Source organism: Falco biarmicus, chromosome Z, assembly GCF_023638135.1.
Source record: "Falco biarmicus isolate bFalBia1 chromosome Z, bFalBia1.pri, whole genome shotgun sequence".
NCBI classification, from domain to species: Eukaryota; Metazoa; Chordata; class Aves; order Falconiformes; family Falconidae; genus Falco; species Falco biarmicus.
This window is the reverse complement of record NC_079311.1, coordinates 38,005,624-38,029,221: the sequence shown is the minus strand read 5'-3', so window position 1 is coordinate 38,029,221 and position 23,598 is coordinate 38,005,624. Positions and strand designations below refer to the sequence as shown.

The following is a 23,598-nucleotide window of genomic DNA, read 5'->3' as shown; positions in this document are numbered from 1 at the left end:
AAGTGGGAATCAGAACTGATAAGGAAATAAAAAGGAAATTATTTGATGTCCTAATTAATGAATTAAGGTAAATATATGGAGGTGTAATTTTTACACCGAGTGCTAGATTTTAATTACTCATTTTACTACAGGATGTTGCAAATGCCAGAAGTTAATTTTAATTCAGTATGTGATTGGACAGACCCAAATAAAAATTTAATTCTAGTGAGGGCTGTTTAAATGTGAAGGTACTACCTCTTGTTCAAGATGTCCCTAAGCAGGAAGAATGTGTTTATCAAACATTTTTCCCTTTCTTGCAGTCATCTTTTGGCATACTTCCAAGCTTCTTCAAAAATAGTAATGAGGTGTGTCTGTCCTTATGCTAGAGCTTCTGAGCTTGAACTTATTAAATTAAATCTTCTGGGCTGCAGAGTGTTAGTATGTTCAGTAGTATTGTATCACAGCTAAAAATGTGTCTCGGAAAGTGGGAGGAGAAGCAATTGAATGAAAACCAAGCTGGTGGATGAGGATCATTATGGTTGAGGTAGTGGCTATAAAGTGACCAGTGTGGAGCAAGCTCCAGCCTGTCTGCACTTAGTTAATCTGGAGTCCGGATAATGTATCCTTTACTAATAAAACTTACTCTCCCGTCTAAGCCTGCATAATCGCTTGAGTGATTTATCTGTTTATTTCCATACTGTAGTCAAGAGTTACTACCCTTTCGCCTGCCCTTTTTGTTCTTCACCACTCACATGTTTAAGGAAGAATTGCACAGGTGGAGACTACTGGAAGAAGAGGGAAGTTGTTTGTAAGGCTATTAAATGATCTGAAAAATACTCCTTTAGCAGATACTTACCTCTAATTATTTCTATTAGCTTACAGCAATAGCAAGCTGCAGTTGGAAGCGTTTCCCTTGTAAGTTCTTTCAGCCCTGAATTAGCTGCTGCATAAATGACTTAACCATTGTAGTGCTCATTATAGTTGGTGACACTGCACTTGGCTTCTGAATTTTTGTACAGTGAAACAGGGAGAAAATTGAATGTAGAAAAATCAATTTTGAGAATATGGACTTAATAGTTCTTATGAAATCATCTTCTGATTTATTTGTTTAGGATGCTGAGGAGTTTCCTGATTTGGCAGCTGCTTCTGATAGGAGAAACAGGCTAGGATCTCAGAAGTCGTCTACTCTTGTCAGAAAGCAGTCTGAAGTAAGTAATCTTAGAACATTATCTGAATGTTAGGAAAATAAGGAGGAAAAGACTGAAAGTTTTAAGTGGGACTAAAGGTGGAATTCTTTTGATTAGATGTAGGTGCTTATGATACAAGGCTTTGCTCTTGGCAGTCCCCTTAGACATTATGTGGACTGTGAAGAGCTGCTCACTGTATTGAGTAGATTCATACCATTCCAAAGGTGACACCTTTTTGGTCTCTGAACTGCTGGGCTACACCTTCCGACATAGACACCTCTGTTATTTACACTCGGAGGTTAGTTGAGATTAATTGTGTTTATGTAGTTTATTTTCCTACAGGTAGTGTTCTAGTTTGATTTTGCATTTCATAGAAATAATAGTGAGACTCTTTCACTTTCTGCCTTTGCTGTTTGTTCATATAATCAAATTCCAAGGGCATCTGAACAGTGTAATGCTTTGTTCTCAAACTGTGTGAGGGTAAGAAATTGAATCTAACATCAGTTATAAATATGAGGGGTTTTTTTCGTTTCGGATTTTTTTTACATGAGTGGAATAAATCCTAAGGATTAATTTGGAGATTTATGTTTGGGGTTCATTCCCATATTAAATAAATCACAAGGATTGGAAATATGATTGCTCTTGCAAAAATAAAGGTGAAATTCTAAGCTTCTGTTGATTTGAAACTGGTTTTGCTGCTAGAAATTTTTGTCCTTGGTTTTGTTTCACTGTGAATATTAGTGGTTTAAAAAAAAACCAAACAACCTTGTTTTCTTTGAGGCAGTAAATTGCATTGACAGGAAGAATGAACATGAAAAGGCACAGTAATCATTCAGACCACATTTGTTACAAAGAAATTGCTATGCAGAGTTGCACCTCAAATGAAAGAAACCTTTTTTGTAAATGTGAAGTGGAATATAATCTCTCAAAGCTTACATGATCATTAAGTTGCTTATACTCCTCTGTAACAAATTTGATAATGAAGCTGCCCTGCTGTTTTTTCCTTCCAGATGAGAAAAAAAGGAAGGAAATGATTGGTCTGATTAAAGTAGTATAGCAGCCTTTCATACTTTTGGAAGGCCACAATAAGGTCTTCTCAGAGCCTTCTCTTCTCCAGGCTGAACAGCCCCAACTCTCAACCTTTCTTCATTGGAGAGGTGTTCCAGCCCCCTTGACAATTTTCATGGCTGTCCTATGGACCCCCTCAGACAGGTCCATGTCTTTCTCTTGTTGGGAACCCCAGAGCTGGATTCAGTACTCCAGGTGGGGTCTCATGAGAATGGAGTTGAGGGGGGAATCACCTCCCTGATCTGCTGGCTGCACTTCTTTTTACATAGCCCAGGAGGGAACTGTTTTTTTGGACTGTAGGCGCACATGACTGTCTCACATCCAGTTTTTCATCCGTCAGCACCCCGAAGTCTTTCTCTGCAGGCTTGCTCTCGATGCACTGATCCCCCAGCCTGTACTGATATTGGGGATTGCCCTGACCCAGGTCCAGAACCTTGCACTTCACCTTGTTCAACTTGGTAATGTTAACACAGGCCCACTCCTCAAGTCTGTCAAGGTCACCCTGGGTGGCGTCCCTTCTCTGAAGCATTTCAACTTTACTACTCAGCTTGGTGTCACTCACAAACTTGTTGACGGTTGTACTCAATCCCACTGTCTATGTTCCATTTGAAATCAAAATCATCTTTACTTCACCCTTTTCCATGTGTCTTTAAATATTTTCTTTTCCTCCTTGTCAACCTTTGTCTCTAAATTTCAAAGTTTCATGTCCCTGATGAGCCTTGGTATGGTTTGTCTCCCGTGCTGGATGGAACTCCCAAGGTGGATGGACTGTCAGGGAAGCAAGGTTCATCTTCTATATTAGAAAGAAAGAAAACGCAGGTAAATCAATTCATGTTGAAAACAAGTCTGCAACTCAAAATGACAAAGGAAATTAGTATATTTAAATATAAGACTAAGTCCAAGCTCTTCTGTGGTTGTATTTGTACTTTGTTGCTCATAATTTGAGATAAGTGACAAGATCCTCTTGATTAAAAGCACTGTAATAATTGGCTAGCCTCCAGTTTATGATACAGTGTTTAGGGAAAAATTCTAGCTTTTCATTAATGTCTGCAAGCTTCAGATACCAGGAATTTTTCTTCCACCTGTATTACTTGATCATGGCATAAATCCAGTCCAACCTGATTGTCCTAAGGAGTTGGGAACATCTTAAAAGTGGTTCTGCCAGATTAAGACAAGGAGGCAAGGAGATCCACTTAGCTTGGGGCAAGGAGGAAAAATACAAAGCAGCAGTGAAGTCAGTAAGTAGTTCTGTGCTGAGTAGGTTCTAGTATAGCTCTGATGCAAGATGAGATCCTAGGCTCAGAAGGAGGTGACATTCCTTAACCCTATTGTAACAAAAGCTGTAGTGAATTGATCCTCCAGGATAAGACTCCTAAAAGTACAGAGTCTTAGAGTCACTTCCTTAGCATGTTCTGCTGTCATAGTTTGCCCTTTCATAGTCTTTGCTAGATTATTTATTTGTAATCTTTGTATATTCTGAATCCTTAAATGTGGTACTAAGTTGGGACACTGCTTTTGCCTGCTGTTCAAAGCAGACAGGTTACTGCTTATAAGGAGGTGGTACTTAAAGGTGATGGCCTCTCTTGTTAATAAGGCATTGAAGATAATGATGTATATTACAATCACATATCCTGGAAGATTCACTGCTTTTAACAAAATTTTCAATTTTGGTAAGCCTTTTCTGTTTTTCAGAGGTAGGTGGCAGTCTGACCAAAGTGGGAGTCTGACATGTAGCACCTCCTGTATTAAAGACTTTATACTTCTATGCTTTATTCCGGTAGCTATTCAAATGTTTTTTGAATGGTTTGTGATTTTTTTACTTTTTACATTGAAGTTGATCAAAATGCTTTCATTGAATCAAGTAAAAAATCAAAATTACAATGGATGAAGGCGTTAAGAGTGTATTACAAATACATCATACAAAATAACGGTCTTTACATTCTGACATGGAAACCATTACTGATTGGTACTGAACTTGTTCAGGAAACATCCAGAAGCAGTGGTAAGAAGAGTCAGATTCCTGTGCAACTGGATTTGGGTGGCATGCTGGCAGTCTTGGAGCAGAAGCAACAAACAGAGAAGTCAAAGCAGTCTTCTAAACCTGTGGTGTTTTCAGGTATTGGTTACAATGAAATTGCCTTTCTTTCAACTTGAACTGTTTTTAGATATTCAAACACTAAATGTAGCCTGATTTTTGATTTCTAATGATTTCTGAACATGCAGGCAGAAGCACAGCTCACAACATATAAGAGCAAATGAAGGTTCTTAAAAAGAAACTGTAAAGAGCATGGTAGTCTAAATTGCTTGGGAAGACTTGGGGAAAGAAATCTTCAGGACTAATATTTACATATGGTATTCTTTTAGAAATCATTGAGGTGATTGAACTTTAGCTTTGATGAGAATACTAATGTTTGTTGAAGTTTTTGCTTTGTCTTAAATATGTGTGTTGCTGTTGTGATCTGAACCTGCAGGAAGGGGCTTCACAGTAACAAAGGTTTTCTTACGGTGTTCTGATGCTAGAAATCCTAGAGCTGTAACTTCAGTGAAAAAGTTGCTTTGCCAACACAGGGTTAATCAGCCCAAGCCAAAGGATGAGTTCTGCCATATCTGATGATTGTGAAGTAACTGCTGTTAACAAAATGCTAGGGTGATGGAGAGAATCTTTCAGACCTTGTGGATGCATAACTAGGAAGCAGAAACAAATAGCTTGGTGTCTTTTTCATTGTAGGTCAAAATTTAGCCTTGGCTATATTCAGAATATTTTGCAAAAGGAAGCATGATGTTTGCTAGAATTTTGTAATGATAAAATTTCTCTCCTTATTTCAGTAACAAGTTTAAAAAAAATTATTTCAGAAAGAGAGGTAATCATGAGAGAATTAATCTCACAATGTATGATAGCTGAAGTTTTAAATAAAAAGCTCAAAATACCGAGCGTTGATGAATTTTTCCCCCCCTTCATTAACTGAGAGAACTTTAAGATGCTTTTTAAAATTCTTTTTCTGCAATTGAGCTCTTTTCTTCATATGAGTCAGTTAAAATCAGTGCTGCAGAGGTGCTAATAACCAGTTTTGTTCCTACAAAATTATATAGTTTATGGAATGGTGAGTAGATGGTAGAGCACAAAAGGTATGGGTCACAAAACCTATTCTCCAATACAAAATTGCCTGTGTCTGAATCTGCAGCAGAAGAAATATTATGTGTCATGTTTGTGACCTGGAAATAAAAGGCAAATGTTAACTCAGCTTTATAGCTTTTTTTAACATTCAACACACCCATTAAATTGGTGTGTACCAAAATGTAACTTTAGTTTGTGAAGTGGCATTGTGCTGACCTCTGCAACCAGAGGAGCAGAGTGAGCAAGGAGGGCAAGCAGTATGGCTGCAGACAAAAGTTACCTTATTCCGCTTCATTTTGTAAATAATGTATGGATGGAACAGCACAGTAAATGAAGATGGCTTAAGACAAGCTGTCAGAAGCTTTGGGTGTTTTTTAGAGAGGAGGGGCTGCACAAACGTTGAAGCTCTTTCCACTGATACTTGTATCATCCTCTTCATTGACTTGCTAATGTAACCTGGTTTATATTGCAGGTAACTGAAGTTTGACAAAGTGCTCTCAGGATACAGCAATTCCTACTGATTCCAACTTGAAAAAGGAGAGTAGTTTTTAGGGTGTGAGGTCATGGCTTGGAAGGTCCAGGTTCAGTGACTTGGCCAGTTGTTTAAATCTTCTGTGCTCTAAACCCGCTGAAAAATGCAAGTAAATTAGATAGTTGAGAGTGTGCTGAGACTTAGCTGTAGCTTTGCATTACTCATTGCCCATCTGAAAATTAACTTCAACTTCATTAAGCTTTAACAATTGGTAGGAGTAAGTGCTTCAGATTATTTACAGCAATTAAGTCTAAAATCTGTAATACTGCAACTCAGTATTTATCTTAACGCAGTACAGTATCTATGGAGGAGGAAATGCCACTACCATGAAACATGGAGATTCCCGAAGGTTTACTAAGCCATGGTGGTGTTGAAGATAGCTTGGAGTGCAGTGTTTTGCCAAAGTCTGATTTTGAGAATTCAGGGACAGAGCTTGTGATTCTAGTTGTATAATAACAGTAGAGGACATACCAGTCTTTTGGGAGGAGTATCTTAATTTAAAAACATTGTTTAATGACATAGGATTGCCTATAAATATTTTTAATAGAAACACAACAGAAATTTAGTATGTGTACAGTAGTCCTAATCCAGTCATTAAACTTGTGTTGGATTCTTGTTTGGGTACTTGTTATAGTTGATGCAGACTTTTTCTCTTTTTTTTTTTTTTTGTTTTTTGGTTTTTTTTTGTTAATCTCAGTTGGTGGTGCCATACCATTGCTTTCTAAAGAACCTGCTACAGCCACAAAAAGTCACCGTTTAAACCAGGGAAAGATGCCTCATAACCCTTTGGATTCCAGCGCTCCATTGGTAAAGAAAGGGAAACAGAGAGAAGTCCCTAAAGCAAAGAGACCAACACCTCTTAAAAAGGTGCTCATATTTTTCCTTAAATAGTAGGATAGAGGCTAGTGTAACCTCAGTATTATACTGAGTCTGTTAAACTTCTGATGTGGAGATCTGCATCTCAGTGTCCGCTTGTCTAAATTGAATTGTAGCTTTCCTTGGTTTAGAAAAGGGGAGAGGAGGGTGGAGGGGAATAGGGGAGTCTTACTATTATATAGAATTTCTCCCAGAATGTATTTTCTCAGTTAAATCACTTGATAGCTGAAGAAGTACCACTACAAAAGTGTCCATGCATCATTGATACAGGGAATATCCAAAGAAGTTTACTTGGTTTGGACAAGATACGCTTATTTGCAGGGCTGGGGAGAATGGGTCAAACAGAAGTAGTATTTAATGTTTCTGTGCTCTTCCAACCAGAACTTCAGCTAATTCTGCAGCAATTAGTGTTAGATCCACCTGGCAGTTTTTCTTGTATCTTTCTTCTTTGCCCATTCATGTTGCTTCCTGTCATGTCTTCTATACGAAGGATTTTGAGATGCCACTTCATGGTCTGGAACAATTCTTATGGAGCTAGTGAAGGTAGTTTAGGGTCATTCTGTGCTGCTTAGTTGAATTTGAGAACTGTACAATATAAACAACATATAACAAAACCTGGGGGATGATTCTCATTACTGTGTCTTCTGGCTCTACTATCTTCATGCCATCTATTTCCAAAGTAAGTTTGAGAAGATGAAAATTGTTTTGTCTGTGAAATATCTATGTTCCGAGTATGGTAGGGAGCTTATTTTTGTTCATCTTTCACAAATGCAAATGGAGAAATTTACTTTTGCAATTAGATTCTGTGATATTATTAATTAAGAATTTGGGGTAGATGAGCTGAGGTAGCGGTCACATATACAATGACTGCTTCTTAGCAGCTATGAAAGCAGAGAAAGAAGTATGTTTCAGGAAAATGATGATTGCTTTTACCTGCAGTAGCATGTTTGGATCCAGCACATGTCCTACTCTCCTTCCTTCCATCTACCATACAGCTCAGTTATCCTTGGTAATTTATTCTTTTTCTTCAAACAACAAATTCAGAGACAGCAGTCTGATAGACTGACACAATATTTGTAACCAGGGAGTAAAAGGAAAGAGTAACTGTGCATGCACCACATGTGCGCTCTCTACACTTCCCCGCTCCCCCCGCTGCCCCCGGCCAATTGGCAGTCTGAAGGATAAAGAGGGAAACTTTTTCACCTAGTTCTCTGTATTCAAGCAATTCATTACTTTAAATTTAGTTATGCACTTGTTGATCCCTAGTAATTATTTTCTCCACTGAAACCCTGGTAGTCAAAGAAGTAGTCCTTTTCTATGTAAATTTAGGGAATATCTTTCCTTCTTTTTATGTGCAAATTAAAAAAAAACTCAAATGTTGTAAAATTTGGATGATAGTGTCAAACTTCTTTATGAATGGTCTATATGTAACCACTTGGTAAGAGAAGGTGCTTTGTTATCGGTAACATTTAATTTATTTGAGTTTTATATGTTCTTTTTTTTTTTAGATTATTTTGAAAGAAAGAGAACAACGAAAACAGCAGCACCTGTTAGAACAGACAGCAGTACCAAAAGATGGAGATAATATTTGTAAGTCTGCAGAAAATGTTGCTGAGGATAAAACGCTTCTACAGGATAGTCAAGCAGGTATCTTTCAGGAGAAGGCTATAATACCATATGTAGATAAGAGATTTGAGAGGAAGTATGCTTAGTACTTTCAAAAATGTGTAGCAAATACTGCCAAATAAAAACTAGAACTTCAGAATTTGCCAGAATTCATCTTGGGCTTATGTAGAGTTTGAAGTGTGCCAAAGCTGACAGCCAATGTACTTGAGTAATTGGGATTCTGATTACTGTTCCACACTTCTATGCCTGTTGGATTATGTGTTGTAATGAAAGTGTTTGCATCTCTCTGGCAGTCTGTTTAAAAAGAGGTATAATAATAAAAACTAAGAGAGAAACAAACATATGACCTGTTCCCCTGCTACCACAGACTGATAGAGTACTGAAGTAATGACTGTTCAAGAGGTACTCAACAAGTTAGTCTTGTCATGGTGCTTTTTGGTCTGTCTTTTCATTGAAGTATCTTCATTTACATTGATAGCAGTTCCTGTAACGCAAGTTGCTGAAGTGCTTCTGGAGAGCACCGGGGTCAAGGATTCCACAGAAGGTTCTATGACTTCAAAGCAGCTAACTTCTCGTCTTCCAAAAATCCATAGTAGGAATTTTAGAGAGTAAGTATTGGTTGTATTGATGTCTGGTTTTCCACAGTGTGACTGATACAGCATTTTTCAAACAAGATACTTCAGTTGCATTCTGCGGAACACTACTTGGAGGTTTGTCTGAAGGTTCTAAATACTTTTTTTCCCCGTTTTTTTGGAAGCTGACACACAAAGAAATTATGTCCAGAGAAATAGTCTATACATTGTAATTCTCACTTCAAAACACATGTTTCTTGAAGGAAAAAAAGATCAGAAATTCATTAGAGGCTAAGGAAGGAAAAGGAACTGCTGTTAAAGTATCTTATTTTTAATAAATGGGAGTGCCAGCTTACTACCAGAGTAGTCCATCTTACTTATTTTTAGCCTGTACTTTGGTTTTCTGCTGCCAGACCAAATGGCAAAAATGTAAAGACTATGACTAGCTAGATGACATTTTCATGTTGTGGCTAAGCAAAGAAATAAAGGGAAGATTTATGGGTTACTATGTAGAAATACTTTTAGGTTTTTTAAACAAGCATGTATACATGTTTCCCTGTAGAAGAAGAAATAGTCATTACTATATGTGAAGAGATCAGAGATCCAGTGACAGATTATAACAGTTGCTTTAGGTAAGCAGTGTTTTAACTTGTAGTTTTCCTCCCATAAAGGCACCTCTGGCCTTTTTGCAGTTCAGGTTATAGTAATAGCTGATATTGATACAGCTGTTCTTTATCTCCCTGATGCCGTGTGTTAGCTCTAATTTAACTTTTAGTTGCTTTAAAAATCAAGTAATTGGTGTCTTTGCCACACTGTTTTACTGAAAACACAGTTTGGGTTGAACTTGTACAGGGAAAGTCAGTCCTACCTATTACATACAGGGTGTAGAGCATTCAGCAAGGCTTAGAATATGTTGTCTTTACACAAATTTTTCAGTTTTCTAGTTTTCACAACAAAAAAATTTTCAGTGTTTTAGTAGACTTGTTTTTGAGACTTAGTGAAATGGAATGAAAATAGTAAATAAACTCTTGTACCTTAACATTTTGAGATAATTGTATCTTTTAAGATCCAGGATAGGTCTTGTCAAGTGGCAAATATGATATGATATCTTTCTGTTGACTGCACAATTGAGATATCTTTAGTTTTCTCTTTAGAGTCATCTTTACCGAATGATTTTTTGTGTAAAAGATGGGCAGAAGAAAATAATTTGGAACCCTGAGCTTTCCCAGGGAGTACTAGAAGGGTGAAGTACATCTGGGTTTGTCTTTATGAACACCATAAGGCTGTAGTCTGATAAGTGAAATAGGATGACAGACAAAAAATACGAACCTGTGGAGGAGGAGGAATTTGATCCAGGTTTCCATCTTTGTTATAAGTAGCCTTGTATTTATAGAAATAAGTAAGAATGTTATACTTTGGTTGCTGTACTTGGATTTAATGAGGTCAGAATTAATGCTTTCAGAAAAATGCTTCACTATAAAAATGTGTATGTATGTTTTTTGGTATAGGTTTAGTGTACATGTGTGTATGCATTTTTAGTAAAGTTTGGTAGGGGAGCCAGACACCACAAGTAAAAAAATCTTCTGTAAGTTCTCAGCCACTGAAAAAAGTAAGTTTTTGTTTTTAAGTATATAACAAGTGTGTTTGGTATGGAAACAGAAAAAATTACAAGGACATAGAATAGAAGGTAAACTATTTATATTTTACATATTATGTATTTATGTTACAGTTTTAATTTTAGGGGTTTTAACATTTAATTGATTCTTTCTTCCAGTTACTGCAGCCAGGTACTTAGTAAAGAAGTTGACAGTTGTGTGACAGATCTCTTAAAAGAACTGGTTCGTTTCCAAGATCGCTTGTATCAGAAAGACCCAGTAAAGGCCAAGATAAAACGCAGGCTTGTTATGGGTCTTAGAGAAGTTTTGAAACATCTGAAGCTGAAAAAACTGAAGTGTGTCATCATCTCTCCTAACTGTGAAAAGATTCAGTCAAAGGGTAAATAAGTTTAAAAAAAAATAATAATGTTTGTTAAATAAAAGAAATGCAAAAAAGCAGACTCGGTATGCTGGCAGCAGTTATTATTATTGGAGGAACTTATTTGAATAGCCTTTGAAATCCAGTCATACAAAGATGCCTGTGTTCTTCGGGCTGTTGGCTGCTGTGCAGCTGAAGGGTGAGCTGAGTCAAGCTGTCTGGGGTGGGAGAGGTTACCTGACACCAGGATCCGTTTAGGTATTGATTTGCAGTGCAGCTGCACAGCAGGTTGCACTGGCACAGCTGAGAAGGCAGAGGTTGCTGATGCCTGCTGTGCCACCCCAAGAGGTCCTGCTATCAGTCTCTTTTAGGCCACCGATTGACTGTAAGTTGTCAGTGACCGTTTGGTTAGCATTTGTTGCAATTATTATCATTACTTTCTATTAACTTTCAAATAATTTCTTAGCAGCTGGGTCTTTTTTTAATACCAGATTAGACTATACTATACATACAACAAAATGCAGAACAGTAGCAGTCTAAGGATACTGCTAATTAAGAACTGAGAAAAAAAAAAGACAAATTGTCATTTAGAAATTGAGATCTGATGCTGTTATTGAGATCCATGTATTTTTTCCTAGAGGCTCTTGTAATTTCAAAATGCATCCATAATCTTGGGGTATTTTTGCTGTCTTTTATCAGTACTGTCCAGTAGTTATATTCAGGTTGAATAGTGTCATTCTTTGCTAATTCTACTGTCTGTTCTAGGTGGGTTGGATGAGACTCTACACAACATTATCGACTGTGCCTGTGAACAGAATATCCCATTTGTTTTTGCCCTTAATCGCAAGGCTCTAGGCCGCTGTGTGAACAAAGCAGTGCCTGTGAGTGTGGTGGGGATTTTTAGCTATGATGGGGCTCAGGTAAGCTGAAATGTGTAGGTTCGTGGGTTTGTTTATTTTTTACCTGTAACGGGAGAAAAAATACTCTAAGGTTTTGTTTGTTTTGCTTTTGTACACTTAGGGTCTTTATCCCAGGTCAGTGGCTTACATGAAAAATTCTTCTTGTTTTGGAACTACAGCCACTTAACACTGTTCAAAACAAGTAGTTTGGCCATCTCTTCCTGACATCCTCTTCATCTAGATCTCTTTCCAGTCCGTTGTTTTTTTTTTCTAGAGGATTGGTGTTTTTGTAAATGCTTATAAATGGCTTGCTTTTCGTGTCTTTATGTGGTACTTAGCTGCTTAGCTTTTATATGTGAACGTATGTTTCTAATAAGGAATATTCATTACAGTTTGTCATAGAAATGTGAGAAGTTACTATATGATTTAAGCTCTACAAATATTGTTTATTTCCATAGGACCATTTTCATAGAATGGTACAATTGACAACAGAGGCCAGGAAAGCCTACAAAGATATGATAGCAGCTTTAGAGAAAGAAGCTGAAGGAGGACTAAAAGAAACCCAACCCAGCATCTCAGCCACAGAATATGAAAAAAACAGTTTATCAGAAATGGGTAAAACATCTTTCAAGGACTCTGATGAGGATGTACCTAATTATAGTGAGTATTTACCGACTTGTTTCTTCATTCAAAGGGCTCTTTGAGTTCTACAATTTGCAGTGGAACAAATGACACCTGACACTTACGTGGTTAGTAGAGGGGGAAATTCTGCTTTTCTGTGGTGTACCCCCTCTCCAAATTTTATAAACCTGAGGTCAACTCTTGCTGAGAAAGTCTTAGAGAAAATTCTTCTCTGAAATCCACCGATGGCAAGCAGTACTCATTTGTCAGAGGAGGTTTAACAGAGGCTCCTTATTATTTATATTTGTTAAAAAATTATGAAGTGTTTTTCTACAAGTGCATACTCTGTAACTCTATGGTGGACTTCAGTTTTGTATTGAAGCCTGTTGGAGATGCATCTTTCTGTCCATAAGTGTTCATGTTTTATAAAGGCCTCCCACTTCTTAAAATACTTTTCTCCAGCTCTGCTCATATAGTTACCAGCCAATAACAGTAATCAAGATACTAGGCAACTTAAAAGTGCTTTGAAAGTTTTGAGAAGTTCCGAGCCTTTTTTAAAGTTGGACCCACCTTCAGAGTTACTCTTGGCTTGAGTAGGGGGGCTGGGTGCAAGGACCTTAATGGATTACATCACTCCATAGTATTCTTTCTTGTGTCATCTGATGTCGTGTGGTATACATGCTAACAAGCCCATTTGCTAATTTACCTCAGCACTTTGAGGAGGAAGGAGAGAATCAGTGTGACTTTTCACTTAAGTTTTTCCTCAAGTATTATACAGTAACCTCTTTGTTATTTTTTGTTTTTTTGTTTGTTTGTTTGTTTTTATTTTATTCCAATATTCCCTAGTTAAAATCTGGAAGAGAAAACTTGAAGAAGAGTATAACCCATATGCACTGGAACTGGAAGAGAGTGCAACTACTGACGTGATAGTGAATTCAGAAGAGCATCAGTAAATCCAGATCCAATTTGATTGGGCATTTCATATTTTTTTTTTTTTTCCAGATCTTTAGGAATAGGATAGTAAAGTAAATTTAAGGTTTTAAATTTAAGAAGTATCTGAACTCAGCCAAGTAAACTGCTCTGAATCACTTTAAGCAAAATGCACACTGGAGCACAGGAGGCACTGGCTAATGCTTTTACTTTCTATGTATTTGGATGTACTATAGCAGATGAGAACAACAAATTGTCTGAGCCATTTGAACTGGCTTGGTTTACTGGTCAAAAAACCCCACAAACTTCAGTGGTTTTATGGACTAGCGTTGATTTGTTAGTGATACAGTATACCAAAAGAACTTGCTAGAAAGATGGTTCTATTTGCAAAAAGATACCATGAGCCAAAAGATTGGGGCTTGGTTATTTTTTTTTTTCAAACTCTCGTTTAAAGAACTTCACATGGTTTTTGATTGTGGGTTTGGTTTGTTTTTTTTTTCTTCTGAATAAACCTGCTCAGATGGGCAGGCTGGCATCAATGTCACTTTCTTTTGGGCAGGCAGCTTGTTTGAAACTAATTAAGGAAGGCCATGATGACATAGTTCCCAGTTAGCTCTTCTGTGTGGTATTCTGTTCTTCTGGGATCATACAGCAGGTGTAAAGCAGAGAGCATGGACTACAAACATCTGAAATTCCTGAAGTGAAAATGCTCTGTTTATGGGATTTCTAACATTAATTAAGTGTACAGGGATGATGTTTCTGCTGCTACTGAGACTAGTTTATTGTAGGTCCTGCTTTGAAGGTAGAGGGTACGAAGGACAGCAAATGTACCAGCCTGCTATCCTGTCTGTACCTTTTCCAGGCTGACAGGCTCTTCATTCCTTCAGTTTGGGGTTGTGTCAGCATACATATAAATGAAAGAGGTTTTGATCAATCTCAGTTTGTTTTTAAGGTAGGGAAAATTTTTACCTTACAGGAAATAAAATTTTAAAAACAAAATGTGCACATAATGGTGGTGGAGCACCTTAGTGGGAATGTCCTATATAAATACCATTGTTTACAAGTTGCAGACCCAAGAGGACAAATGCAAAGAAAGTCATTGGAGTATGCACGTGTAACTTATGTCAGCTGTTCTGAAAGGTGGTATAGATGCCATGTGCTGCTGCCAGCATCTCTGAAGTGTGCCTGTAAGTGCTTCATCACATTGAACGTTTATAGTGCAATATTTTGGAAAGTAGCTGCCTTGTGAAGTTAGACATGATATAAAAACTTTAAATAATTCTAAACTTCAAACAATTTTGTAGAATGTAAATTGTATAAAATCTGTTAACAATATATTGATTCTATAAAAGTATGGTTGTGACTTAAGTAAACTCTTCTGGTGGGCATTTAGTAATACTTGAAATGTCAGTTTTGAGGAAGAACATTGCTAAGGAAAGCCAGCCTTAAGATGAAGTGCACAGTTGGTCACTAGTTATGTGATCCTTTTGTATTAGTTTCTTCTAATCTTAAATGGAAATTGAGGGTGACAGATCCCAGTGATGAAATATGGTTTTGGATAGCCCAGTAATCCTTGATCCAGAGGTAAGTTGTGATTTATTGCTTGTGTCTGCACTACTTTGATACACATCCAAAACTCTCTGAACCTAGTCACTGCATGGAATGGCAACCAGTCAGTGAAGACCATATTAACTGCTTTTTTTTTTTTTACCATATTTTCTATTTTGTATTACTGTAGAAGAGCATGAAAAGTTACTTTAGAAACATTGCAGATTGTTCAGAATCTTAGGGAGTTATTTCTTGTTCTTAGCATGTAGCAAAGAAGTTTACTATAAGGGGTCACAGATGTGTTCACCAATTCTGTTACACAGATGTTCTTTCACAAAGTTGAGCTCAACAAAAATCTGCCAGTCTTTTTTTAGTACTTGGAGTATTTTGCTGCAGATATAAGGCAAAACTCAGGCTATTCTTATCTAAAACTCTGACCGTAATGCAATAATTTATGATTGCCAATGTGAAAAATGGGGAAAATTATTTGTGTACAAGAATTTTCACCCTGTATGTGTGACCACAAGGTGGTCTGGTATTGGGGGGGGGGGGGGGGGAAGTCATTCAGGAAGGTTGTAGAGTGAGGAGAATGCTTTCTTCAATGTGGGAAACAAATTAATTTAAATCTTACCAGTTAGGGGATAACCTAGGATAAGTACAAACCTTTCTGCTTTCATTTGTCCCCATGGACCCAAGGTATAATCTTAGGTGGCTTCTTACTTGCTTCCCGATTGTTGAAAACCATTCAGAAGGCAAAACAGAAAACTTGAATTATGCCTCAGACTTTTGTTTATTAGATGCAGCAGGACAAAACTCTGAACAGCACTGCAGTAAAACAATTTTACTGTGGATTGAATAGGTCCTCACATTTTCAATCTGCAGTTCGCTAGGAATAGTCTTACACTTCATGCAACACAATTCTTTTAAAGCTACCACAGTTATCTCAAAACATAGATTAATAATTTTCAAAAACTAGAGTCTGCTTTAACTTGGGTGCTTTGTAATCTATATTTCAAGTATCAGTCAGAAGTTCTTTATTTGATACAGAAACTCTGTCGCCAAAGGAAATGTGTTTGAACAAATGAACTTGCTGACACCAGAAAGGAATGCTTTTCAAAACACTGGGAACAGAGTGTAAGGGTAAACATATTAAAAGAAAATAGAGAAGTTCAAGTGCCTTTAAATAAACATGATCCACATATTATTAATCTCTAAATCTTATGTCAAGATCCTCAAGCCCAAAATTAACTGGCTTGCTTAATGAACTTGAAACAGAAGCCATACGTCATACTGTATTGTTTGAACAGCACAAGTCTTATTGAGACAGCTTTTGTGTTTTCATTAAGCTGAAATAACTGGCATCAGGAAACCAGAGACAGTTTACAGTATGGGATGGGTCACCTTTCTTGTAGCATGTTACTTGGTTGTTCTTTGGTGCAGTAAGAATATCCTCTTCTACCTCAGGCTTCAGGTGATTCTCCTGAATATTGATTTTATTGCCAGCACTAGCACTCACAAATACCCCTTTGAATGCTGTGATATTAAGAGTACTGGGTACAGTTTAACTTGCATACGTTTCTCCTAGCCTGTTCATTCCTTTGTCCGTTAGAGGCCGTTTATCTTGTTGCAGCTCTCCTGAAGAAGAAAACAGTTCAGAATGATGTGTTAATACTGCTTTAAAAATTAAAATGGAGTTTAAAGGTTGCCTATACTAATGTTCCATATGCAAAAAACATGTGTTGTATCCAAAACTTATTCAAAGTAATCTTTGTTCTAACTCTTAGTAGAAAAATGTTAAAAGTAGGGACTGGTTTTTTTTTTAAGGAAGGCCAGCTTTGGTGGACAGTAGGCTCTGCAGTCCGGTTGGATGTGATGAAATTAATATACATTCAGTATACACAGACTTACCGTGTTGGGCAGGATGAAGGAGCGAGATGACATAACCGTAATACATGTCGTAGATTGAGCAGATTTTACAGCAGAGAGGGTCAAGAATGATGATGGGACAGGAACGCTAATCTCTTCGTTATATAAATATATCTGGTTGCAGAAGCCTTGTAGGCTATTTGTAAAACTGGGACTGTAGTACATCCAGTAGAATAACACTGTAGGACATAATATTTTTCCAAAAATTCTTACCCACGTTTCCCTCCAGTTTTGCATCATCTTGTCATGTTCATTAATGGCATTTCTCCAGGTATCAAATTCTTTGGTCCATCCATCCTGACCAGCACTACCTGAGAATTGTACAAGGGGTGATTACAGAACTACATAATGAAGTAAATTGGTTATCTGTTCAGTTACAGTACTTCCTGTGTAGCATTGGGTTAGAAGGAACTAAAGCCACCATCTTGTCCTTCATTTTGCACTACGTCCTCTCATGTTACTTGGAAATAAATTCTGTTCAAATGGTCATGTTTCTTCCCCTCTGCAGCAGACTTTATAGCCTCCAGATACACAGATGCAGCGCCTTTACCTGTGATTCAAGATCTAGAAAGTACAACTTACAAGTTAAGAGTTCAACCCGCCTATGAAGTACAGGAATGCTCCAGTTAGATCATACCAAGTCTGGGGAGAAGAATGATGAGATACAACTGACTATGTCCCATTTGTAATTTCCCCATTTCTCTGTAATGTTACATAGTTAATGGTTCCTCATTCCATTGAGAACTTAAGAAGGGGCTATACATCTTCATAGAATTCTAGTTCTGTCTGCCAGTTTTTCATGCAGAATGTAACACTGGTGGTAACATCCACCACTGTAATATTTTCTCTATCTTCAGGACACTAGCAACAGTGTGTAATGCTCTTGGAGTAGTGAATGCTTCCCTCTTACACATTTACAGTAGGTTCATTGAGATGCTCTTCATTCTGCATCTGAGACAGAATTCAAAGTAACTGGCTATGGCAAGACAGCTTGTGTAACTACTACTGATTTTCTCTGACACCGACAGGAGAAGGGTTGAGCTGTTCCTGACAAATTCATGTTTGTTACTAACCAGCTAATTAATTTTTCCTTCACCCTGCCAAGAAAATGCATACTGTTATCATCTTGCTTTTTACTGCTGTCTTGTTAAAGACTATTAAGACCTTCTCCAGGCCTGGATAAATTCTCAAAAGCTAGTTGCAGATGATGCTCACATTGCATTGGTCAGCTGGGGCTACCTGAAGATCTTGCACAGCTGCTGAAGTTGGCTAACTGACCTCCTGCCCAGTTAGGGTGGGAACTCTGCCTGCCCAACTACAGGTGGTCTGCAAATCATCTGATTTTAAAAAATCCTGGGTGGTGAGTGTTTCTCTTTACCATTGCACTTCCTTGGCATTGAAGAATTTTTCTACATTACCCTGCAGAGTTCTGGCAGAGTACCTGTTTTTACATCTTTAGTACTCTTCTGACTTCCAATGTGTCTCCATTAGTTTAGCAGTTTTAGTTTCATTTCTAAGACCGTAACTGCTGATTTGCAGATTAGTCCTTTTGGGAGGAGATGGAGAAAGGAATTTTTGTGGCTCTAAAACCTTTTACCTTTCCATAAACAACTGAAGTGGATACCCATTCAATAAGCAAGAGTTACCATTCTTCAGATATGCACGTTTTACGGGTGAAAACTACAGAGCTGTACTGCTTGTCAGAGTCAGGCCAGACATGGCATACATTCAAAACCAGCCTACCTTTATCTTCCACTGTGATGAGCACTTCCGATGTTGTGTTCCCAGCTTTTGAGATTAATGAACATTTATATTCTGTATCTTCTGATACTGAATCTTTCACCCAACTCAGAATATGCACTCTGCCAGCAAACAGCATATGAGATTGCTCAGTGATGCATGCCTTCATCTTCTGTCCATTCTTCTTCCAGACAAAGTAGGAGCCACCCGGACCTGTAGATACATCAGTCAGCTTGTTTTCTAAGAAAATACAAAATGAGTCTTTTACAAGAAAACAAAATCCTAAGACCTCAAGATTAGGCTCTAAAGCCTAAGTGGTTGATTGTAATGTTTCTTAGGTTTCTTCAGTTGAAATTCCAGAAACCTGGGGTGAAAAAGGACCTAGCACTGGTAATTGAGGTTCAAGCCAAAGTTGTAGATTAGTTTATACATGTAAAGGAATTCGGTCTTTATTCTCACAAGGGGGAATTTACCCCACAAACACGACACAGCTGATGCTGAACACCAGCACTCTCCCTGTATGATTTCCTGTAGAGCTAGGCCACACTGCCTGCTGCTGAGCAAGCTAGCTTCTGGTATGAAGCTGAACCCATCTGAGACATGCCTTGCAAAATCTGAAATAAAGGCCAGGAGGGAGAAAGTTCAAGAACTCTGTGTGTCAAAGATGCTGGAACTAATAGTGAAAGAAGCAGAATTGGAAAAAGCACAGAATCATTAGTCACAGCAGGCAATTAGGCAAGACAGAACTTGGGAGAAGCTTGGATCAACAACAAAGAGCAATCTAATCTCTTAGCCAGTCTCATTGCCATTATTCGTCTTACCCTGTGAGGACAGAATTTGAATAAATCAAGAGATTGACAGTAGCCCAAAGACCAGAACAGCTGTTCCCAGAAAATTAGCAAGGTTGGCTGAAGTGTATTTGGCAGTATCAGAGCCTTTTCATTTAAAAGACATGTGGGCCAAGCTAAGAACTTTGCAGTAATTCTGATGTTTAAAGCATGCCTGTTTCTCCCTTGGGGCCTAGGATCCAGACTAACCTTAGGAAGAGAATACATAAAGGGAAATTTGGGGTAAAAAGAAAACAAATTATTTTTGTAAGTATTTCTTGAGAGAACAGGTTACCTACTACAGAAGTCAGTTTTTACTATGAGTGTTTTTGATTGCAAATCCGTGTGGCATTTTTCTTTAGGAAAAGATTTGATTCTAAGCTAGTGTACTGAAAATCAACTACTTTTTAGCTAATTATGCAGGCAGACAAAAAAAGAAGGTAGTCTTTAGATCTGTGCACTTCCGCAGCATATGTTAAGTTCATTTGGAAATGAAACTAATACACTACAAATATGGAGACAGAAATTAGTAGTAAGGGTGAATGATAGAGAATGTGACCTAGTTAAAGCCTGGTAGGGTTTATTTCTGAGGGAAAGAGGGAGGTAGGGAAGTGGCACAATCTCTCTTAAGGACTGACAACAGCTTTGACAAAGTCAAGAGGGCAAGCATATGCTGAACTGAAAACAGCCTAGTGCACACACTCAAAAAAAGTTTGATGATCGTACTTACTCTACAATTAACAGTGGATAGTTTATATGTTGCTAAAATCATGGGAAGTCTGGAACCAGGAATAAGTTATTTCAGTAAGATAATGCTGAATTTGGAATGTGGACAAGTGGGAGGAACAGTTAAGTAAACAAGCACAGCAGAAAGATAGAAATCTTAAAAAGAAAAGTCTTTGAAGTAGAAACCTATCTTCAAAAACACTTGATTATAATTTCTAACAGATGCCTCAAATCTCACACAGCATCAATACATAAATGAAATTAAGAGATACTGTTCGCAGAGGTCAGGCTGACTTGGAGACATTATGGCCAACTTGACTGCAGTGGAGATCAGCAAGAGGGAGTGCTGTGGCACAAGCCTCAGGAGGAACTTTTCCAAGCATAGAAGAGTTACTGCTCCAGCATTGTGAAGTTAAAAGCCAGGTGCTTGAGTTTTATTTGCAGTAGTTCAAGCCTTAACACATGGGAATAGGGCCATTAACTAAAACCCTAAGCTTGAAAAATGCCATCCATTTTGGGGCCATGGGAGGAAGTGGCATGTTCAGTGCAGGAGGCTTCCCTAAACTTACTTCAAATGTTACTGTTCACATCAGAGAACCTGGTTTATTTTCTGGTGGTAAAGATCACAATCACTCAGGAAATCTGCCAAAAGCTCAGTTTAGACACAGGTTTCACCGAAAGACCAAAATCCAAGCATTTCCTTACATGCGAAATTTTGCAAGCTGTGTTGTTTCACGTCAGCCCTTCAAGAAGTTGCAACTGGGCTGTTACCTTACCTTTGTTTTCTGTGCGGTCAGAAGCACTGGAAATCCCCACAGAGAGACACTCATCCCCACTCATACAAGTCAGCCCACAGCAAAACCTAGGGTCAAGCACCAGTCAGGGTTTTTACTGGTCCTCACGTTTCACTGCAGTTTATCCCCAGTTTCCAGGCACTGTGCTATTATTTTGTACTTGCTTTCCTTTTCAGTATTGAGCAATAATAAAAACACACTGTGAAACAGTTTAATCTGCAAAAACTGAATCACAGTTATCAAATGCAAGATTTCTAAGGCTCTAGGGTGACAATTTCAGACTCAGATGTAACGGTTAGAAAATATTTTTTGATGATAAAGTGAACTACTATGAACATATACTCTGCACTTGCTGTTGTTACTGTAATACAGATTAATTACATGCCTAGTGCAAACTTTTAAAATTAAGTTCTAAGGCATTTGATCTACTTACTTTGCCATCCGTTTTAAGAATGCGTGAAAAAAATTTTAAAAAAGTCATTAAATGAATACTCGAGCAGAGAATTCAACAGCACATCAGTCTAGGTATATAAGTAGCTATGTTTTAGCAACAATGAAAGGTATTTCAGACAGTTAACTTTGAAAACTTTGCTTCAATTTCACCACCGTAACACTTTTAGAAGGGGAAGGGTTAAGAATTGGCAAATAAAAAAACCCACCTTGCTGCACTGTCTGCCCTACCTCTTTTCTGTGTATAAGCCCTTCGTAATTTCCAGTGGCTGAGGAAGTGTTTGCTACTTTTTCATATAGGTGTCATTTTCTCTGCTTTCAGCACTTAGAGCAAAATGGTACTGCCCAGGGAGTAACAGCCCAGGTACTGTCCAGGTAGTTTCTGCTAGCAAAATGGATTTTCTGACCTATGTCAAGTCAGGCAGACTTGCACAAACCATTCATTTAATACCCAGGTGGTTTTGCCTCAAGATTTTCCACAAGGTAAAGTTTCAGCAGGTGTAGATAGCATTAAAAACATAAAGCACTGCAGCTGCTTGTAAACTTCTACGACAATCTAATTGTAATCCCTGAATCACTGCTACAAATTCTGTTTTAGGTTAAAATAAATAAATACAACCAGACTTAAAGAATTGGAGTATACAGCCACCTATTCAGAGCAGCATGCTAATGCGCCTGGCTGAACTGTACCAAATTAAGCATTTGCCATATACACATCAAATCCTGATAGAGATGCAGCTTTCAAGAAAGCTTGGAGATAAAAAGCAAGACATTATGGATTAAGTAGAGCTCACTGACAAAGGCTGGGGTGGGGGAGGAGGGCGAGAACAGGCTAAGCTACTTCCTTTTGCCAAATGCTGCAGCTTGCAGAGCTGTGTAGAGGGTTCACAAGCCACCGAATGAGCCATGTAGTGAACTATGCAGAAGTGCTACCCTGTTATTAATGTTTTTCCTCATTTTTTACAGTTTTTGAAGGGTAACATTAAAACACAGCTTTCTTATGAATTACTTAGAGAAACACTTCAAGACAGAGGGAGGTGAGCTGGGTAAAGTTGACAGGGCATTTGAAATCCACTGAAGATAACTGATAGGTACTCTAGCAGGGTGACAGAAAGTCTTATTTACGAATTCCTGTAACCTTGACATAGAACTGCTACCAGAGGCTTATCCACAGTGACGGGAAGTTTAGGTCTGGGAAAAACTCCCCTGTATTCTCCAATATACACCGAAACTCTCTCCACAGCTCAGAACATGCAGCAGATTTAAAAAAAAAATAAAATTAAAAAGTGGCATCTGGATTTAACACGTGCTGTCCAGCTTGCAGCTTTGGCTTGTACTGAATGCTACTGAACTAAACACCCCAAATTTCAGAAAACAAAGATCATATTGGAAGGTGTCATCCAGGGCAGGGATTAATTTTTAAAGACTGTAATCTGGGTGCAGAAAGATTATATTTTAAGTCAGAGACCAAAATTAGCATAGAAGAAGGTCAGTCAATTTTTAATATGGGAAACTACCACCAGCACAACCCTGTACTTGAATGAAAGTTAAATTTAAGGCTGGACACTGTTTGAGTTGTAGAAGTCTGAATCACTGTTGCTGACAAGCTAGGAAAATAAGTAGTAAATGAAGCAATCAGGAGGGAAACAGATTGGAAAAGTGGGGAAAGAAAGAATCTTTAAATTGAGGTAAACATCTCTGCAGTTTTCTGAAAATAGTGTACAAAGTAGGTAGCCCTCGGATAATGTGGGTTTTTTGGTTTTGTTTATCGGTGGTTGGTTTGGTTTTGCTTTAAAGTAGGGGCAGACCAAGAAAATCAGACCTCTCTGAAATGCCAACAAAGAACGTTACTTCAAACACCAAGTAATTCATACTGAAGAACGCATAACATACTCCTCCAAAAACCTGATGCCTTTGTTCAATTACAGGTCTGTGAACCATGCGAAAGCTGGAAGTATCTTAGCCCACTGGCAGCGAGATGCAGGCCGACGTAGGGCACAGCATCACCTTCACAGAATGGAATTTAAAAGCAGATTGGGAAAATGGCTGACTTGCCTATGAGGTGGAAATGCAATTCATAACTGTCCACATTTCCCAGCATGAACAGAATTTATTTAGCTAGTCTCTGAGCAAGTCCAAAAAAAGATTTTGCAATTGGAACCCATTAAGAATAATTAAATTAAGTACTAGCAAGCTAGTACAAAGGAC

The 23,598-nt window shown here is 38.0% G+C and overlaps 2 protein-coding genes across 19 annotated transcripts in view; one reads left to right on the top strand and one right to left on the bottom strand.

Annotated features, from left to right (window-relative positions):
• SECISBP2 (SECIS binding protein 2) overlaps positions 1-14,752 on the top strand; it is a 28,847-nt gene extending 14,095 nt beyond the window's left edge. For 14 of the 16 annotated variants that reach the window (XM_056323743.1, XM_056323744.1, XM_056323739.1 and 11 more), the window contains 10 exons: positions 1,092-1,187; positions 2,934-3,053; positions 4,218-4,350; positions 6,579-6,748; positions 8,266-8,404; positions 8,862-8,991; positions 10,730-10,950; positions 11,695-11,849; positions 12,287-12,488; positions 13,296-14,752. In XM_056323743.1, coding sequence (XP_056179718.1) covers positions 1,092-1,187; positions 2,934-3,053; positions 4,218-4,350; positions 6,579-6,748; positions 8,266-8,404; positions 8,862-8,991; positions 10,730-10,950; positions 11,695-11,849; positions 12,287-12,488; positions 13,296-13,402 — 1,473 coding nt within the window. In that variant the 3' untranslated portion in view covers positions 13,403-14,752. The remainder of the gene's footprint in view (positions 1-1,091; positions 1,188-2,933; positions 3,054-4,217; positions 4,351-6,578; positions 6,749-8,265; positions 8,405-8,861; positions 8,992-10,729; positions 10,951-11,694; positions 11,850-12,286; positions 12,489-13,295) is intronic. The other 2 variants (XM_056323734.1, XM_056323740.1) reach the window with 2 other exon arrangements.
• Positions 14,753-16,307: 1,555 nt separating this feature from the next.
• Positions 16,308-23,598, bottom strand: part of SEMA4D (semaphorin 4D) — a 97,123-nt gene continuing 89,832 nt past the window's right edge. For 2 of the 3 annotated variants that reach the window (XM_056323753.1, XM_056323752.1), the window contains 3 exons: positions 18,597-18,806; positions 17,067-17,164; positions 16,308-16,562 (listed from right to left, as the gene is read on the bottom strand). In XM_056323753.1, coding sequence (XP_056179728.1) covers positions 16,533-16,562; positions 17,067-17,164; positions 18,597-18,806 — 338 coding nt within the window. In that variant the 3' untranslated portion in view covers positions 16,308-16,532. Of the gene's footprint in view, positions 17,165-18,596; positions 18,807-23,598 lie in introns of all 3 variants that reach the window. The other variant, XM_056323751.1, reaches the window with a different exon arrangement.